This window comes from Brachyistius frenatus, unplaced genomic scaffold (genome assembly GCF_029030835.1).
Source record: "Brachyistius frenatus isolate BFR_SWC_R1_liver_20210118 unplaced genomic scaffold, ASM2903083v1 Contig_32, whole genome shotgun sequence".
NCBI classification, from domain to species: Eukaryota; Metazoa; Chordata; class Actinopteri; family Embiotocidae; genus Brachyistius; species Brachyistius frenatus.
In genome coordinates this window covers 2,389,145-2,404,391 of record NW_027210631.1, presented here as the reverse complement: position 1 = coordinate 2,404,391, position 15,247 = coordinate 2,389,145, and the positions used below count along the sequence as shown (strand labels likewise).

General features: G+C 41.0%; 1 protein-coding gene across 1 annotated transcript; it reads right to left on the bottom strand.

Annotated features, from left to right (window-relative positions):
* Positions 1 to 1,292: 1,292 nt before the first annotated feature.
* Positions 1,293 to 14,770, bottom strand: LOC138621700 (protein mono-ADP-ribosyltransferase PARP12). The gene is made up of 12 exons (XM_069699935.1): positions 14,270 to 14,770; positions 13,239 to 13,374; positions 11,432 to 12,269; positions 11,269 to 11,319; positions 11,045 to 11,171; positions 10,310 to 10,475; positions 8,073 to 8,193; positions 7,882 to 7,978; positions 7,642 to 7,717; positions 2,689 to 2,819; positions 2,109 to 2,260; positions 1,293 to 1,972 (listed from the first exon to the last, which is right to left on the bottom strand). Exons 1-12 carry the CDS (start codon positions 14,536 to 14,538, stop codon positions 1,293 to 1,295), a joined length of 2,844 nt encoding a protein of 947 aa, XP_069556036.1. The 5' UTR covers positions 14,539 to 14,770.
* Positions 14,771 to 15,247: the final 477 nt, after the last annotated feature.

Here is a 15,247-nt window from a genome sequence, read left to right as displayed (position 1 = left end):
TGTGTGTGTGTGTGTGTGGGAGGGGGGGGTTAAATGCAGGCCTAATGTATGATGTCACAGGAAGCACCAGCAGCCATATTGATAATTTTTCATGCCCTGCCTCATTTCACTAAGAGGTCCCACCTGACTGCTGGTGGTATTTTCAATTCACTTAAGAGACCTGCAGAGAAACAGAGAGAATTGCAGCTTCGACACTAAAAAGCAATGAAATGTGAATTTGAACATAAAACAGCGTTAATCTGCATTTAAAGTGGATCTTACTTTTATTTTGAAAGCATAAAATCAATGGTGCTTACAAATGAATGCAGCGTTTTTTTTTCTTTCTGTTTTCTAACAATGAATGATACTCAACACAAAATATGCAAGTGGTGATTTAAATGATCAATAACTCCCCTCCCTAAACATCGTGTAAAACAAATAAGCCATCACACACTCTGAAGCCTTGTTTACATTTTGTGAATGAAGCTTTTCATACCAGAATGTCCACAAGATCTGTTGTCGCCCCCTACAGGTTGGTGATGAAAATCGGTAAAGACAATTTGTCGATTTATATTGTTTTGTATCATATTTCACGACAAACTGATGCCACATCTGGTTCTGCCGTCGAATTTATTTGACATTATTTTACGTTATATCATAACTTCCACAAGGTGTCAGTAACTCTGACCAAAAAGAGTCTTAGAGAGCTCTTCAGTGCACAACTTGGTGAAGTAAAAGATAGGTTGAAGTTGACAACCCACCATACCGTCACCTTTGTGCAACCCGGAGTTGTTGTTTTTTCCCTTTATTTTTTTCAGGCTTTTGCAAACACAAGGCAGCCTGTGTCATACACACTGCTCTGGATACCATTGTATGCTTATGTTCCCGTTTCCATTCGTTAGTCCCTGCGACCACCTTCCGAAGAAGTCCAGCTTGTTAAAAACTACAAGCTGTAGTATTGGTATTGGTACTGGTTTGGCAGCACCGTGTAGACCGTCAGCATCTCGGTCAAGTCACTACGACACTTTTATGGCTTTTTAATCATCTAAACTGACACAGAGACCTTCATCTTTACTTTTTTCTACGACACGGACCGTTTCTAAAATCTATTAATGTTACACTTCAACATCTGTGATTCCGTAAGTCTGTTCTTCAGCACCCTGTCAATCAAGAAAAACTAAAGTCGACAAATGGAAACGTGTGACTTGAACATTGTTTTTTTTCATTGTTTTTGTTCAAATTAAACGTGAAAAGATTTAAAAGTACCTGACCGGTGTGTTAGCGCCATCAACTGTTATATTATGAAACCATCATCAAGCAATGACACAGGAATCAGACTGCTTCTTTGCTGCTGGTCTTGGTGAGGACTGGCTGGGTTGGGACGAGTACGAAGGGGTGCTGGGTTGGGACGAGTACGAAGCGGTGCTGGGTCGGGACGAGTACGAAAGGGTGCTGGGTTGGGACGAGTACGAAGCGGTGCTGGGTCGGGACGAGTACGAAGGGGTGCTGGGTTGGGACGAGTACGAAGCGGTGCTGGGTTGGTAAGACGATGATCTGCTTTGATAAAGTGATGAGCTGGATCGGGAGGATACTGTGCTGTATGGATAAGATGATGTGCTGTGTTGGATAACTGGTTTCGGTGCTATGGCTGGTTTCGGTGGCAGTGTGGTTATTGTTGCCGGTACCGGTCTCGGTGCCGGTACTGGTGCAGCACTGTGCAAGTCCACGATCAGCTGTGTGGTCTTGTAGTGCAGCAGGTACTCGGGGTAGATCTGGTGCTTCTCAAACACAACGAATATGGAGGGGTCCAAAGTGTTGTCAACGCAGCTGTCGAAGAAGTTTATGTCTCCGCCGTCCTTGGAAGGCGGTCGCCGGTAGTCGGGGGATCCTTTGGTGTAGCTTCCCACCAGCACCCGTGAGATGAACATGGTTTTGACAACACTGTCACCGGTGTAGTTGTGGGAGTATTTGGCATCCCGGGCAAAGTAACTACCTGGATTTGAAAACAAAAACGAATAATTAAAATAGTTATTTTTTTTTGTCAATCAACTAAATGATTAATTGACTTGTTGTTGCCGGTCTAAATTTAATACACTAAGTAGCGCAGGAGGAATATTTCTTCAGCTCACCTTTGCCATAAGCGGTTCCATGAGTTCCACAGATTCTCCAGTCAAAGTTGTTGAGGCAGATGGCGTCTAAATATTTGGAATCAGTGCCATGAAAAAGCTTCTTTTCAGTCACCTCGCGACCTCCATTCTTGTTCTTCATCTGATTCTTCTGCCTTCAGAAAGAAATTAGAAAACTGCGATCAAACTGACAGCTATGTGTGCAGATGTCATGAAACTATGTCGCTGTACGAGTTTCTGTGGCTAAAAGTGGTAACTGCTGGGTAATGCTAAATACTAAAATGTTGCATAGCAGTCGAAAAAAAAGTAGAGAAAAGTCATAAAGTTTGTTTTTATTAACTGCAAAAAGCTACTTATAGCAACAAAACCACCAAAAATTCCTTATCCAAGAATAGGAATGTGTTACTTTGATCTAAAAAAAAAAGTGACATAGTCTAAGTTATTAATCAGACAGTGGTGGTTACCTGCACTGATCTAATGATAATCAAGTTAACGATCTATGAGTTAATCACACAACCTGTCAGACGAATAAGTGATTGAATGAAAAGTTTCCAGACCAAACACATGAAAATCTTATACGTACCACTGAAAGACTTCCCACAGAGGTTTGTTCTGAATCCTCTCAATTTTGACGACATCAAAGCCCATCGTTGTTTTACGGAAAAGAGCTTCAAGCTGCTTGAATTCTTCTGAGGTGCGCTGGAGGGAAATTTGCTGGAAAACACAAAAACATTGAACATATTCAGTCACAATCACCTGCAGAAGCTGATTTTCTTCTTTTTTTTGTGTTACTTGGAGGCAGCGGTAACAAGTTGTGATCGTCAGCGTTGATGTATCATCATTTTTTGAGGTGATATGGAAACTGGTTGCAGATCCAAACAACCAGAAGCGAGGGAGCAACATTAGTATTCATTTTGTTTTAAAACACCCCCTTTTTTTTTTTTGCTTTGTTTTGGTGTCGACCAACCGCCGAGGGAAATACTTGTCTGAAGTGCTTCATAGCTCACTGTGATCACCAGTTCATAGCTAAGGGATATTTAATTACAGCCTCTTTGAGTTAATAGAAATCATTTATTTATTTGAATGCACTGTTACTTTACCAATGCCGTTGGAAGTCCACAATACGAGGGGCGATCAAAAAAGTTCAGAGACTGTTTTTGTTGCATGCGAACGAAGTGCAGCACCGTGACGTAGACGGAGGGGGAAGTCATAACCTTTGAGAATTTCAATTCTGTCGCTTTATCAACGTCACCTGAGTAACACGCATTGTCGTGACCATTGGTTCATGCGCATTTGTGATTTCACAATGGATCTGAAACCTGCGCAGAGAGTCACATCGGGTTTTTGCGTTACATTTTTGGGGAGCAGAAAGAAGTCACAGGGAGTATAAGTGGTTTTGATGGTGCTGTCGGCGGGAGCATCGTCACGTTGGGAGAACCCAAGTACCATCACGCCACTGTTCAAGTTGTTTGTGCACATTTTTGTCCCTTCAAATGCCTCAGAACATCACAGTGGAACTCAGTGCTGACAGTCTGACCCTAGTGGAGGAATTCATGGTGCACAATCCCACGTATGTCAGAGAAAACCCACCTAGTTGTGCTTCTAACCTGGTGCCACTTCTACTGGTACTGGAGAGGAACGTTTCTAAAGAATTTCAAGTTCCTGCATTAATGATTTCCCAAGTTTGACACCAAATTTGATGTGTGCTCCCTGCTCAAGTTTCCAGTCCATGGTGAAATCACAACAACGTGCAACCCAGGTGCTGATCAAGCTACGTCACTTCCTCACGAAGGTCATAGCTGCACCCTGCTCCATCCACATCACTGTGCTACGTTCAGTTTGTGAGCAACAGGAACAGTCTGAATTTTTTGATTGCCCTTTGTAAATATTCCCACTTGCAAGTGGGACCAAAATGTCACCGTCAAAACAGACAGGACAAAGAATAAAGAGCAAGGTCAAAATGTATCCCTCCCCTCCATTAAAGGAAAGCAGAAAGGTGAGGCAACCTTGGTTATACAATAGCAGCCTATGAAACTGTTTCTCCCTGCAGCTATCCTCACATAAGCCATGAACAAGTGTCCCTGTTACTAATGGATAAGGATATAATCTGTCTCTAATGCACAAGTACATAACATCGAACGATAACCAAATATTTCACTTTTTTCCAAAACAAACCATATTGCTCCTGGTTTGCAAGGATCCTCATTGTACTTCTTTGCTACTGACAAATTTAATAGCTGCACATCATCCACAAGGTGGAGCGCTTTTTGTTTAAAAGTCTTCATATAGAGGAACCAGTTAAATATTTACCATTAGGTCGACTCTTATTTTGTTTGATAAAACGCCTCTGAAGTGTTTGATGAATACTTCCAGCTGTGCGGGAGTGCGTAGGTTAACGCGCGTGTCCGTGATAAGAAGCGGAAACGGTGTGTGAGGGAGTGTGTGGTTTTGAGAGTTGGATGTATGGAGATTTCATAAATTTGAGTTAAGGAGATGAAGTCGAGATAGAAAAGCTTAGAAAAGGAGAGAAAAGAGGATATTTATGTGTGAGGAGGAAGCATGGACTAACCATCTCCTGATATTTGGTTTGGGATGCATTAGGGGGAACATTAGAAGAACGATAGTAGCAAAGAGCAAAGACACAATTGAATTAGACTGTAAGATTGGGCCAAAACAAAGAAATATTGCCGGCTTTTAGAAGTCTGATAAAAATCCTTATGAGTTAGAATGGATCTTGTCTGAGAGAGCCAGTAATTAAAGATCTAATTCAAACAAAGTATATTATTGGATGGCATTGAGGTCGGGTAAGAGCTGAGCAGTTTTACTAGTGAAATCAACAAACATTTACAAAGGCAAGGGAATAAATGTGATTACTAATGATTAAAACAGTTAAATCATTCAATCTATATAAATTAGAAAAAAAAAATATAGTTGTAAGATCCAACTTCTATTTTTTTTGGACGCAATCAAATCCAAACAACTTTCCGACGAAAGAAAACAAATTTAAGGTTCAGACGTATCTGAGGAAAAAAAAACCTAAGCATTTGCATCTAAAAAAGCTCCAGGTATGGATAGATTTCATTTGTCATATAACTGAATCCTTTGTAACTATATGTATCAAACTATAAACCCGAGGAGCCTACTTCAGAAATTAGACCAATAAGTTTGATAAATTGTGATAATTTCGTATGAACAGAGTAATAAATTAGCAGAGGCTCTGCAGATTCATAAAACACAAGACACTTTAGTATTAAACAAGGTGCAAAAACCCAAAGGATTGATTCATCAGTGATGGATGTAGGTGCAGAAAAAAAGCTTTTAGTTCCCTTCAGTGTTTTTTTTTTCTTAAACATTTTCAGAAAAGCATAATTTCATAGCCGAGTGAGGAATTTACTTTGGAAAGAGACAGAAGAGAGGACTGCCTCTGGCTGGCGTCTGATAACTGGCACATTTTGGATTCGTTTCCTGGTTGGTAAAATAGTCTGATTTGTTGAGCTCTGACAAGCTTCAGATTCTCTCATCAAACCTTTTACTTGTCTTTTTTTGTTTGTTCTGTTAGCAAAGACAAAAACGTCCAGGTGACGCTAGCACACTTCTAATTAGCAGCCGACTGACTTGTTTTCTCTGACCTCCAGCGGTGGGCGATGAAATCAGCTGAAGAAAACAACTACACGGAAACTTTTGCATGTTTGTCTAGAGTTCTGCCAAAGTTTATTTCTGAGTGAAAGACGTGTCCCTCTGTAACATCCCTCTATGACCGCCACTGAATGTTTTGGTAAATATCAACATAAACTTCAGGTATTTGATGATATTTTAATGTACATCACCCATTCTGAAAAAAAATTAAAATCAATACAACCCACGCTATTTATTTCTCCATAATAATTAGTGGTTATAAAATTTAAAAAATAATGTCAGTAGGAAAACACAAAAACAAGACATGCATGCAAACAAACATTAACATGAGCAAGAAATCAATTTTTTTAAAGATTTATATAGATTATTTTGTCCATTACTTAATATTATGCCAGCAGACTTAAGGTAATGGATGAATCCTTGTCAGATATTAAATATACAATTCAAATTTTCTGCTGTTCTGTTTCCACCGTAAAAAAAAAAAAAAGCAAAAAAAGGAATATTATGGGAAAAACAAACTTCCTAAAGTAAAACAGGAAGTACAGGAAGTACAACTTGGTGAAACAGTTGTTGGGGAGCTCTTCAGAACTTTCCACTAAGTTGAACTGCATGGATAAACAGAAAATAGAAGTAGTCAATGGTGATATATTTCTCATATGAACACGGGACCATCCATGTTTAACAAATCATAACCTATTTATAACCAATTGCATGTAAGAAAGGTATCCTTAAGCACTATATATCCATGTATATATAGAAAGTAAAGTAATTTATATAGAAACTATGAAGTCAGAATCTTCATCCCTTTTAAGTTTTTGCTTTCATATTTACTGAGGATCGAGCTGTGTTTCTGCTAAAGTTGAAGTTAGTATGAACGTTTATATCAAGAATAAGTTGAGCTTGTCTGTTTGGTAAATTTTGTTTTGGTAAATTTTGTGGTGGCATTTAATGTGGTAGTCATTATTTAGATTATGTTTTCTTTTGTTTGTTTTGATTATGTGAAGTCGTATATGAAGTAGATTACTATACGTTTGGAAAACGGATTGAAAAAAAAACTGCATTCATTTTTTTTTGCTTTTGTTAGAAAATGATAGTGGGAAGACAAACGCTAAACAAATATGGACAGTGAGGATGATGTGAATTTAGTTAACTTCTTTAATACCAACCGTGAAGGAGGTTTTAAATTTGGTGCGGTTTGTTTGTTAGTCAGCAGGATTATAAGAAAACTGAGACAGTCCAATTTCCATGAATGTTGGTGGCAGGTTGCTGTACAGGTCCTGGAAGAACCCATATCATTTTGGAGTAGATCCGAATCACATGCCGGATCCACAAATTATTTTTCCCTTTTATTAGCATTGGGAGAGGGCGTTTGGCCTCCTAAATGCCGTACATGCTAAAATGTAGTACTTGGCAGGAAAGTTAGTGACAAAACATAGGCCATCCTAGAAACATGGTGACATCACTTCACAATACACGTTCACAGGTACCAGTAATCCTCTGGGATACACATGTACTTGCTCGAACTTAATACAGCAAGCAGTCGTTATGGGGTACCAGAAGTGTACTGGGAAAGACAGTCAGTCCAGGACTCATGAGCTGGGACCATACCGCATGCAGCACACTCTCATGTGCACCCTGAATGAAAGGCACACGGAGGGCCAAAACAAACTTCATGGACTTTCTGGACGGTCCACAGCTCACTTGTACTTGTCCTAGTCTGCCCAATGGCCAGTACACCACGGTGGAGCACTCAGGGACAGTGGCTTCATTGGGGAGAGCCATAACTGAGCTAAACATGAGGTATGCTTAAAAAAAAAAAAAAAAAAAAAAAAAAAAAAAAAGCAGAGACTCTTAAATTATTTTTATCATGCAGTTTGAGTGCGTGGTGTATTCACAATACCGAGAATCCAGTTTGAGGGAGCCGTGTCTTGTCCCAGTGCTCTGGTATAGGGGTGGTATTCTGCTGACCCAGAGGCCTTCCGGTGAGAGGAAGAGTTGGGAGAAATATATGGTGATTAATTAGTAAATATAAGTTCCGTTTTTTACTTTTAATATCATAAAATTTCTAAAAACACGTTTTCACTTTGTCATTGTTGATTACTGATTACTTTCTGAAGCGCCTGTGTTTGGGATACCGTACCTCACTTTCCTTGTTTTAACATCAGCAGCAGAGGCAAAGCGAGGCCGTCTTCTCACAAGCCTCTTAGTAGTGTAGTGATTGTTTATTTGTATCATGTCTAAGGGGAAAGAAAGTTGAACTTCATGATACCACTTTCTATTTCAAAATGGAGAAGGCTGTAAAATGAAATCATTTCGATAGTGTTTGTTTACCCTGGAAACTGAGTGAATATGATTGAGAACCAGCAGTGAACTCCACCACATCTTTATCATTGTCCAGAAACTTTTGCTCCAGCTTTGCACTGTTCATGTCGGCCGGACTGTGTACACCAATCTGCAACACAAGACAAGTAAATGTATTTTTAGCCTCACATCAAATCTACAGTGTCGGACGACCAATGAGCATCCTCAAGCCGGCTAGTTGATATGCAAAAAAATGATTGGCAACAGAAGCTTTAAATCTACTAAAGTTATACTACCATCAAATATCCAGTCACATTATACATTCTAATTGTCTATTGTTTCTTATGAGTTCACATGAGAAAATGGCTGAAGTCACTATTACCGGTCAAATGATGTAACTTCCTGTATCCGTTTCAAATTAAAAGCTGTAATGTCAAATCAAAAGCCCTCTAGTGTTTTATACACTACAGCCACATACTAGGTTTTGACCTCATTTTTTACTCTAATAATTGAAATGATTGTCCCCTTGATTAAATACATTTATGTTGTGAACTTCAGAAATATCTCTTAGTATCTTTTATGTACTGCAGAAATTCAGAGTAATACTTCTGATAAGGATATATACATCAACACTTGAATAAGGGGATTACTTCTTCCACTTCAAGCACTGCCTCTGTGCTCACATGCTGCTCTGAAAGTCTGAAATCTGTAACTTCAACGATCTGAAAGTGTAAACCTTGGGGACAAAAGATAAACTGTTAAGGAGGGTTCAGCTTTTAAAGTTAAAGAGTGAAGCCTTTCAACTTAAAAAAAAAAAAAAAGAAAAATCAACAGTCCAATACAAGCGTGACAAACTCAGATTTGTGCGCTCTGGATAAAATCACCACAGCAGGTAATCTTTTCTCAGAGATGCCCGAGCTGTGTGCAAAGGCTGCGTGGCGTCCTCGCTGTCTCTTTAGATTTGTGTGTGTGTGTGTGTGTGTGTGGACATACACCCATGAAAGATCAGATTTAAACTTTAATGATGAGCTGTATGCCTAGCAGCTTAAGCAACACAGTACAGCGGCGAAAAAGAAACTAAAAAAACATAAAACAGAATATAAAGGAGTGTTATGTAAACATGCAGTCGTCAGTTCAGCGCAGGTTCAGTAGACCGTGAGTGGGAAGAATGAAGTGGGAAGTTCAGTCATGGTGTGATGCGAGTGTTTTAAAACTTCTGTCCCTTTAAATTAAAAGCAGAATCGGCGACTGCTCCGAAACTACTGCTGCTGACACAGCGGAGCATGGCATCAGAAGACCAATATCACATTGTTAATTTCCCGTCAGAGTAAATATCTGACAGCCTCCCTTCCCTCTTATCATGAGCAACATGTATTAGAATTTAAAAACAGTTGTCATCGGAGCAGGGTGAGATTTCAAAGTGTTTATAAGCCTCCTAAATGTCACTGAATCGGAGGTACAGCGGCCATTTTTAGACCGAATCAGCTCCACCAGCTTTGCTTGCTGAGACATGCTGTCAGTGTGCATATTTTCAATGAAAGTCTGCTGCTGCCGTTTTTTTCAGGCTGGTCCACTGTTCGTGAATTCACGCTGCTATCTCCAGTGTTAGGAATTATTTTACTGTTACACGAGTTTTGTGACAGGCGTTGCTGGGATCAAAGACTTGAAACTTTGATCGTGTCACAAAGGTCAATAAAAAAATGCCTTGATTAGCTTCTGTAACAGCAAACATGCTTTGTGGAGTTCAGCTGCAGAGTTAAGACATCAATTCCTCATAAATAATTTTTTTTTTATTAGAGAGCGCTGACTCGGACTGCGTGATGCAATATTTTTAGACTTTTAGGGTGAACGCCGATTCACAATATACATCTTGATATCTTCTATGCAGTTGGCTAAAATTTCCTTTGTTGGTCAAAGTCACGTGACATGTCACAAGCAGTTTTCTTTAAACAAAGTGCAAAATATGTGACTGAAAAATGATGTTAGATAAATATAAACGGCGCACAAAGATTTTGGAAACACCCTAATTTTTTAGAAAGTGGAGGCAAAAGTTGCCCCTCAAATATTTGTTTAATTTCCCACATTAGTTACGGGTGTTTTGTTTTGCTGCTCTGTCTCCAATTGATAATATTTTGAATATGAATGTAGAGTGAACTGTGCATTTTGAGTTGTGCTCTAAAGTGACATATTCAGTGAAGATTCCTGGCGTTGTCTCATGTCCAATATACAAAATAAACACGAGTACAATCATGTCTGAAGTTACTCACATCTGAAGCGTACATGTTCCACTTTCCAGACTCATCCTCCCAGTACCAGACCCACTCGGTGGTTTGGATGTAGTTCGGCTGAATCAAAGAGTTCAGGGTGGAGAGTCGTCGCACTTTGTTCGGCCCGCTGGTCATCGTGTCGAAATGCACGCGAAGGCTGCCGCTACTGAAGAGCCCAAAAAGAGAAACACACACAATTCAATCTCATGTCATGTAAGAAGCAAGTCATCTGTTGGGTTCTACCAAAACATCAGATGGCTGAAACACCAGATGAATATTTCATACCTCTCTGGTTTATGTGCTGACCTACAAACCAGTTCTGGATGGAAACATAACAAAATGCTCCTGAATTCAATCTAACTGGGTCGTTATTAGAGGTGAGCCCGCCCACAGTGGCACTCGGTGGTATTGAACTTTAAGTTGTTTCCGTATTAGCTTCAGTCCTCAGACCTGAATACTACATGTCCATTTTATTATCCGGTCTATGACAGGATCCAGTGTTTCCAGGTATTTCGGGCTCTAGTGGCTCACTGCTGATGACTCTTCCTCTTGTGAGCAGCATTCAAGGAATACAACACTAACTCCTTATACGTGAGCAGAAGTGCTGTAATCGACCAAAGCAGAAGCTTTAAATGTAGGTCTCAGATTAAGATTAGTTATGTTAAAGCAAAAACCTGGATCTGATTGGGTTGAGGAACAAACTCTTCACAGAATTACAATCCCGCCTGGTGTCACCTGTAGGTGTTGCTGGGGTCACAGTAGTCCTTCTCAATTGTCTCGTTACCAGGCAGGGCGGTCCACTGGTCCCCCTCCTGGACCTGCCACCTGTACGGCATCTTGTCGTGAGCTCTAAAACATTTTTCTGAGAACACATGGAAGAAATAATAATAATGACACCTGATCACACAAAATGTTTCCTGACTGCTGTTTTGAACAAAGATATATGACTAATTACTCACCCTCGTGTTTACAATATCCTTTGATGAAGTACATGCATATCTCGTTTTTATCTAAAAGGAACAGAAGAAGAGAACAGTTTTTGTTCACATTTTGTACAGTTTTTAAGAGACAACGGTTATATTTGATCCTCCCATGAAAGCTGTCAGTGCTGCTGTGATCTACCTCTGACAGGTCTTTGTCTCCTGTATGACCCGTCGTCACCGGTTGCACCATTGACAGCAGCAAAAATGTCACTGGGGGAACGGGTTCTTTCTCGGTGTTGGTAGTTGTCTCGATTTCCCCTGGAGCCGCTTCTCCCTCTGACGGCCTCTGAAGATTTATTCCTATTCCGATGCCGTACCCGTTTCCTGACGTCACCGCTCTCGCTGCTCGCGTCGGTGTCGTTGGCAGCAGTGGAGACGTCGCTGTTGGAAGAGTTCAGTTGCTGCTGCCAATCGTCGCCCGCGCTCGGTCCGCCGCTGCTGTACAGATCCAAGTTGTCGATGTTGGCGAGGAAGTCACTGAGGGAAGAGGCTCGTTGCTCTGGCATAAGGCCGTGTGACTCCTCTGTGGTTCCGCTGTTGCCTCTGTTGCCCCGGTAACCACCTCTTCCTCTCCCTCTGTTGCACTGCTCTCCTTCACCGGTGGAGGAGTTGTAGTACTCGTGGTAGTGGTTGCCCTGGCCGCCCCGGCCGCCCCGGCCGCCTCGGCCGCCCCGGTTGCCCCGGCCGCCCCGGCCGCCCCGGCCACCCCGGTTGCCCCGGTGGGCCCGGCCGTCCCCGATGCCGGCGACCCTCAAAGCCTGTCTGTTGGCGTAAATAAACCTCAAGGTGTGAAAGAGGTTGTTGGGAATGGCTTTCTTTCGCAGGTTTCTTAAGAGCTGTGGAGCAGTGAAGTTGTGGTTCCGGAAGCAGCTGCAGTCGCAGACCACGACCTTTTCACAAATGTGGAGTCTCTCACAATCGTGACCCTCCTTACACCGACCGAACTCTCCGTCACCGTTGTTGTAATCATTGCATATCTGGAAGAGGGAGGAAGGGGGAAAAAACCCCGACATGTTGAGATGTTCGTTAGTCAAACCAGTAATGTGTAGTGAGGGAGAACGACAGACCAAACTTGACATCAGTGTGCATTGATTGAAACACGTGATAGAAAATGTGCCAAATGAGAAGACACACCTATGTTGTTTGTCTGATCTGGTCGGACCTGTATTTAATAAACTGAAAGTGCTCATAATAGCCAACTTTGGAGTAAAGGTTTTAATAGTAAGATCTAAAACAGCTCTAAAGTAATTACATTTTTTCATTCCTTTTCTTTTCGCAGATATTTTTCTGCCAAAACATATTTCACAGTCAGAAAGTTAGGTGCTAGTAGATGAACGCACCTGCCAATATTTCAATTTCGGAAGATTTTTTTTTCGGGGCGGTGGGGGCTCGCGTGTTCTGCATTATGCAGCCAAATTCCCAATAAAGCTGTTCTCTTTTACATATTTTTCTGTTTGTGATGACTAAAACACGGCCCATTAAGACGACACGTTAACCAGCAGTCAGACAAACGATCTGTCAGAGAGAAAGTTAGAATTGACAGGACATCTTTCTCACATCGTCTCTGTTTGTGGAAACTGCCTGCACAGAGAGAAGCTGCATTTGGACCGGGTTGTGGATTGCCATGTTGTAATGACATTTAGATTGAAATTACATGTGGTGTGCGGATTGCGAGTGTATGCCGTGTTTCAAAGACGATCTGGCAACTTGGGTAACGCAAGACCAAAATTCTAAACACACAGATCCGTGTATGATGATGAAGGTTGAGGGTCGTGCAGGTATGGTCAATTACAAATATCGGAAGAACAATCATACAAAATGTAGGTGTATAGATGAGTGATTGTAGCAAATGCGGCTTTATTTTTGCTGTTTACATCCTCAATAAGTGCAAAAGTGGTAACAAAAGAAGTCAAATGAAAACTACCCGACTACTTTGTCAGACTTACAGCAGGCAGCAGTGAGAAGTCGCTCTGCAGCAGCAGCGTGCACAGCTCGGCCCGGCTCAGGCTCTCCAGATTGTGCTCTCTCAGTCTGCTTTGATTGTAGTCAGAGTTCAGGTCATGACAGAAGCTGCAGTTTCCCCTGTTAAAAAAAAACAATCCACAGAGCTCAGTCGGGACTTTGATTGGTCACACGCAAATACAAATATTGATATAGTCCATTTCAGATTAGTTTAAAGGACACTTTGTAAAATAAATACAAAAGGTTTACTTGTACAAAAATCAATTCTTACATAGTGCCACTGTTTTAAAACAGAAATCGGTGACGCAAATGATTGTAAAAGACAGAATACAGTATTTATATAAAAAAAAAACGTGATAAATGTCCAGCTTTAAGTAATTGTTTGGAGTTTGGAGGGGGGGGTGTTTAAATGCTTTCCTGCCTATAGTAAGGGCAGTAGGAGCTAAATTACACTTTCATGTTTGTATGAATGTAGCCTGATATAAACAACATGTATGTATGAATACATTTGTAACAGCACAAATATCATATAAAATAATGTTATTAAGTGTTTGTGCTAAGCTAAGCGGCAGCTAACTCTCCACTCAATATAAACCAGAGCATGTTCCTCCTTACAACAGTTTTATTCTCACTCTGAAGCCACATACAGGGAAACCAGACTTCGGCTGTTGTTAAATTAACCCGTGAAGATAGAGAGTCCATATTTCATCCGGGTTAGTTTTTTATGACGGAAGCGCCAGTGACACGTCCGACATTCCCAACAGTGCTTGAACGCACCCGTGTGTGCCAAGGCCTTTAAATCGGACATTTAAACTACATCTATTTAAACTACAGTCTATTCAAATAACAAACTGTTCCGGTACTTTGTAAACAAATTAGAAAGGGATAAATAATTAAAATTTCAAACAATAAATGTCAACTGGAACATATTTCTGTAGGACCTGTCAAACTTCGGCCTCAGGCTGGCGGGCCAGTTGCACAATTCACTTTACTATAAACCAGCGTATTTATTTACCTGTAGCGACAGAATCCACTGAACAGGTAGTTTTTGCACAGGTGTAGCCCTCTGCATGTTCCCTCGCAGTCTTTGTGCCGGCACAGCCTCAGCTTGATCCGGGCCACCACCTTCGGCTGTCCGTTTGGAAAACACGACACAAACCTTTCTTGGTCAGAAATGACCTCCGACACGTCCCCGGTACCGCCTGGGAAGAGATTACACATCAATTCAATGGTATCGACGGCTCCATGATTGGCGCAGATGAACTTTAAGATTTCGGAGTCCATTGTTTTCCAGGCTGTTCCTCCTTCCGTCCAGTTGCGAGGCGATACAGCGGCTGACGAAGGGCTTGTTGAGATCACGGGAGGAGGAACCGTTCAGTTTCATTTCTGATGTTTGGAAACCGAAACTTAACTATTTTTAACCGGTTTAATGCTGCAACGCTGCTCTTCTCCGCTTGGGGGCGTCACCGTGTTGTATGACTTCACACAGGCCTCGATTCATATGACGGGAGAGGTTTCTGCTACACCTGAAACGCACAACACAATACACGACAGGAAAATATATCTATAGAGTCAAAGTATAATTTGATAGCAGACGTTTTCTACAAATAGTGACAATTAATAAAACACTAAAATATTACAGATAAAATGAAATAGAAATAACAGCAAAAATCATTTGTGGTCATATTAACTGGTAATGATTATAAACTTCAAATGACACAATAATTATTCTTATTCATTCATCTGAAAGCTCTCTGCATGCACACCTCCCCGTACGTGTCTGTAATCTGATCACTGTGTTTTTACAGTGGGTGTGTGAGATTACACTCACCACTTTTTAAAAAATCCGATTACTGTAATCTTCATCTATCAGACCCACCCGCTAGAAAACTGGAACAGAAGGGGTCCTGCCCACAGCTCCTCGTGTTTGAGTGGAAACATTAAATCCAATACATTTATAGTTTTATTCCCACATATGAATTACAATTTCTTT

Excerpts from the sequence above, each read along its gene's own strand:
- LOC138621700 (XM_069699935.1), bottom strand. The coding sequence starts at position 14,538 with ATGGACTCCGAAATCTTAAAGTTCATCTGCGCCAATCATGGAGCCGTC. Across the intron at positions 13,375-14,269 it reads AGTGGATTCTGTCGCTACAG|GGGAAACTGCAGCTTCTGTC; the intron begins GTAAATAAATAC and ends TTTTTTTAACAG. Across the intron at positions 8,194-10,309 it reads GGAACATGTACGCTTCAGAT|ATTGGTGTACACAGTCCGGC; the intron begins GTGAGTAACTTC and ends CTTGTGTTGCAG.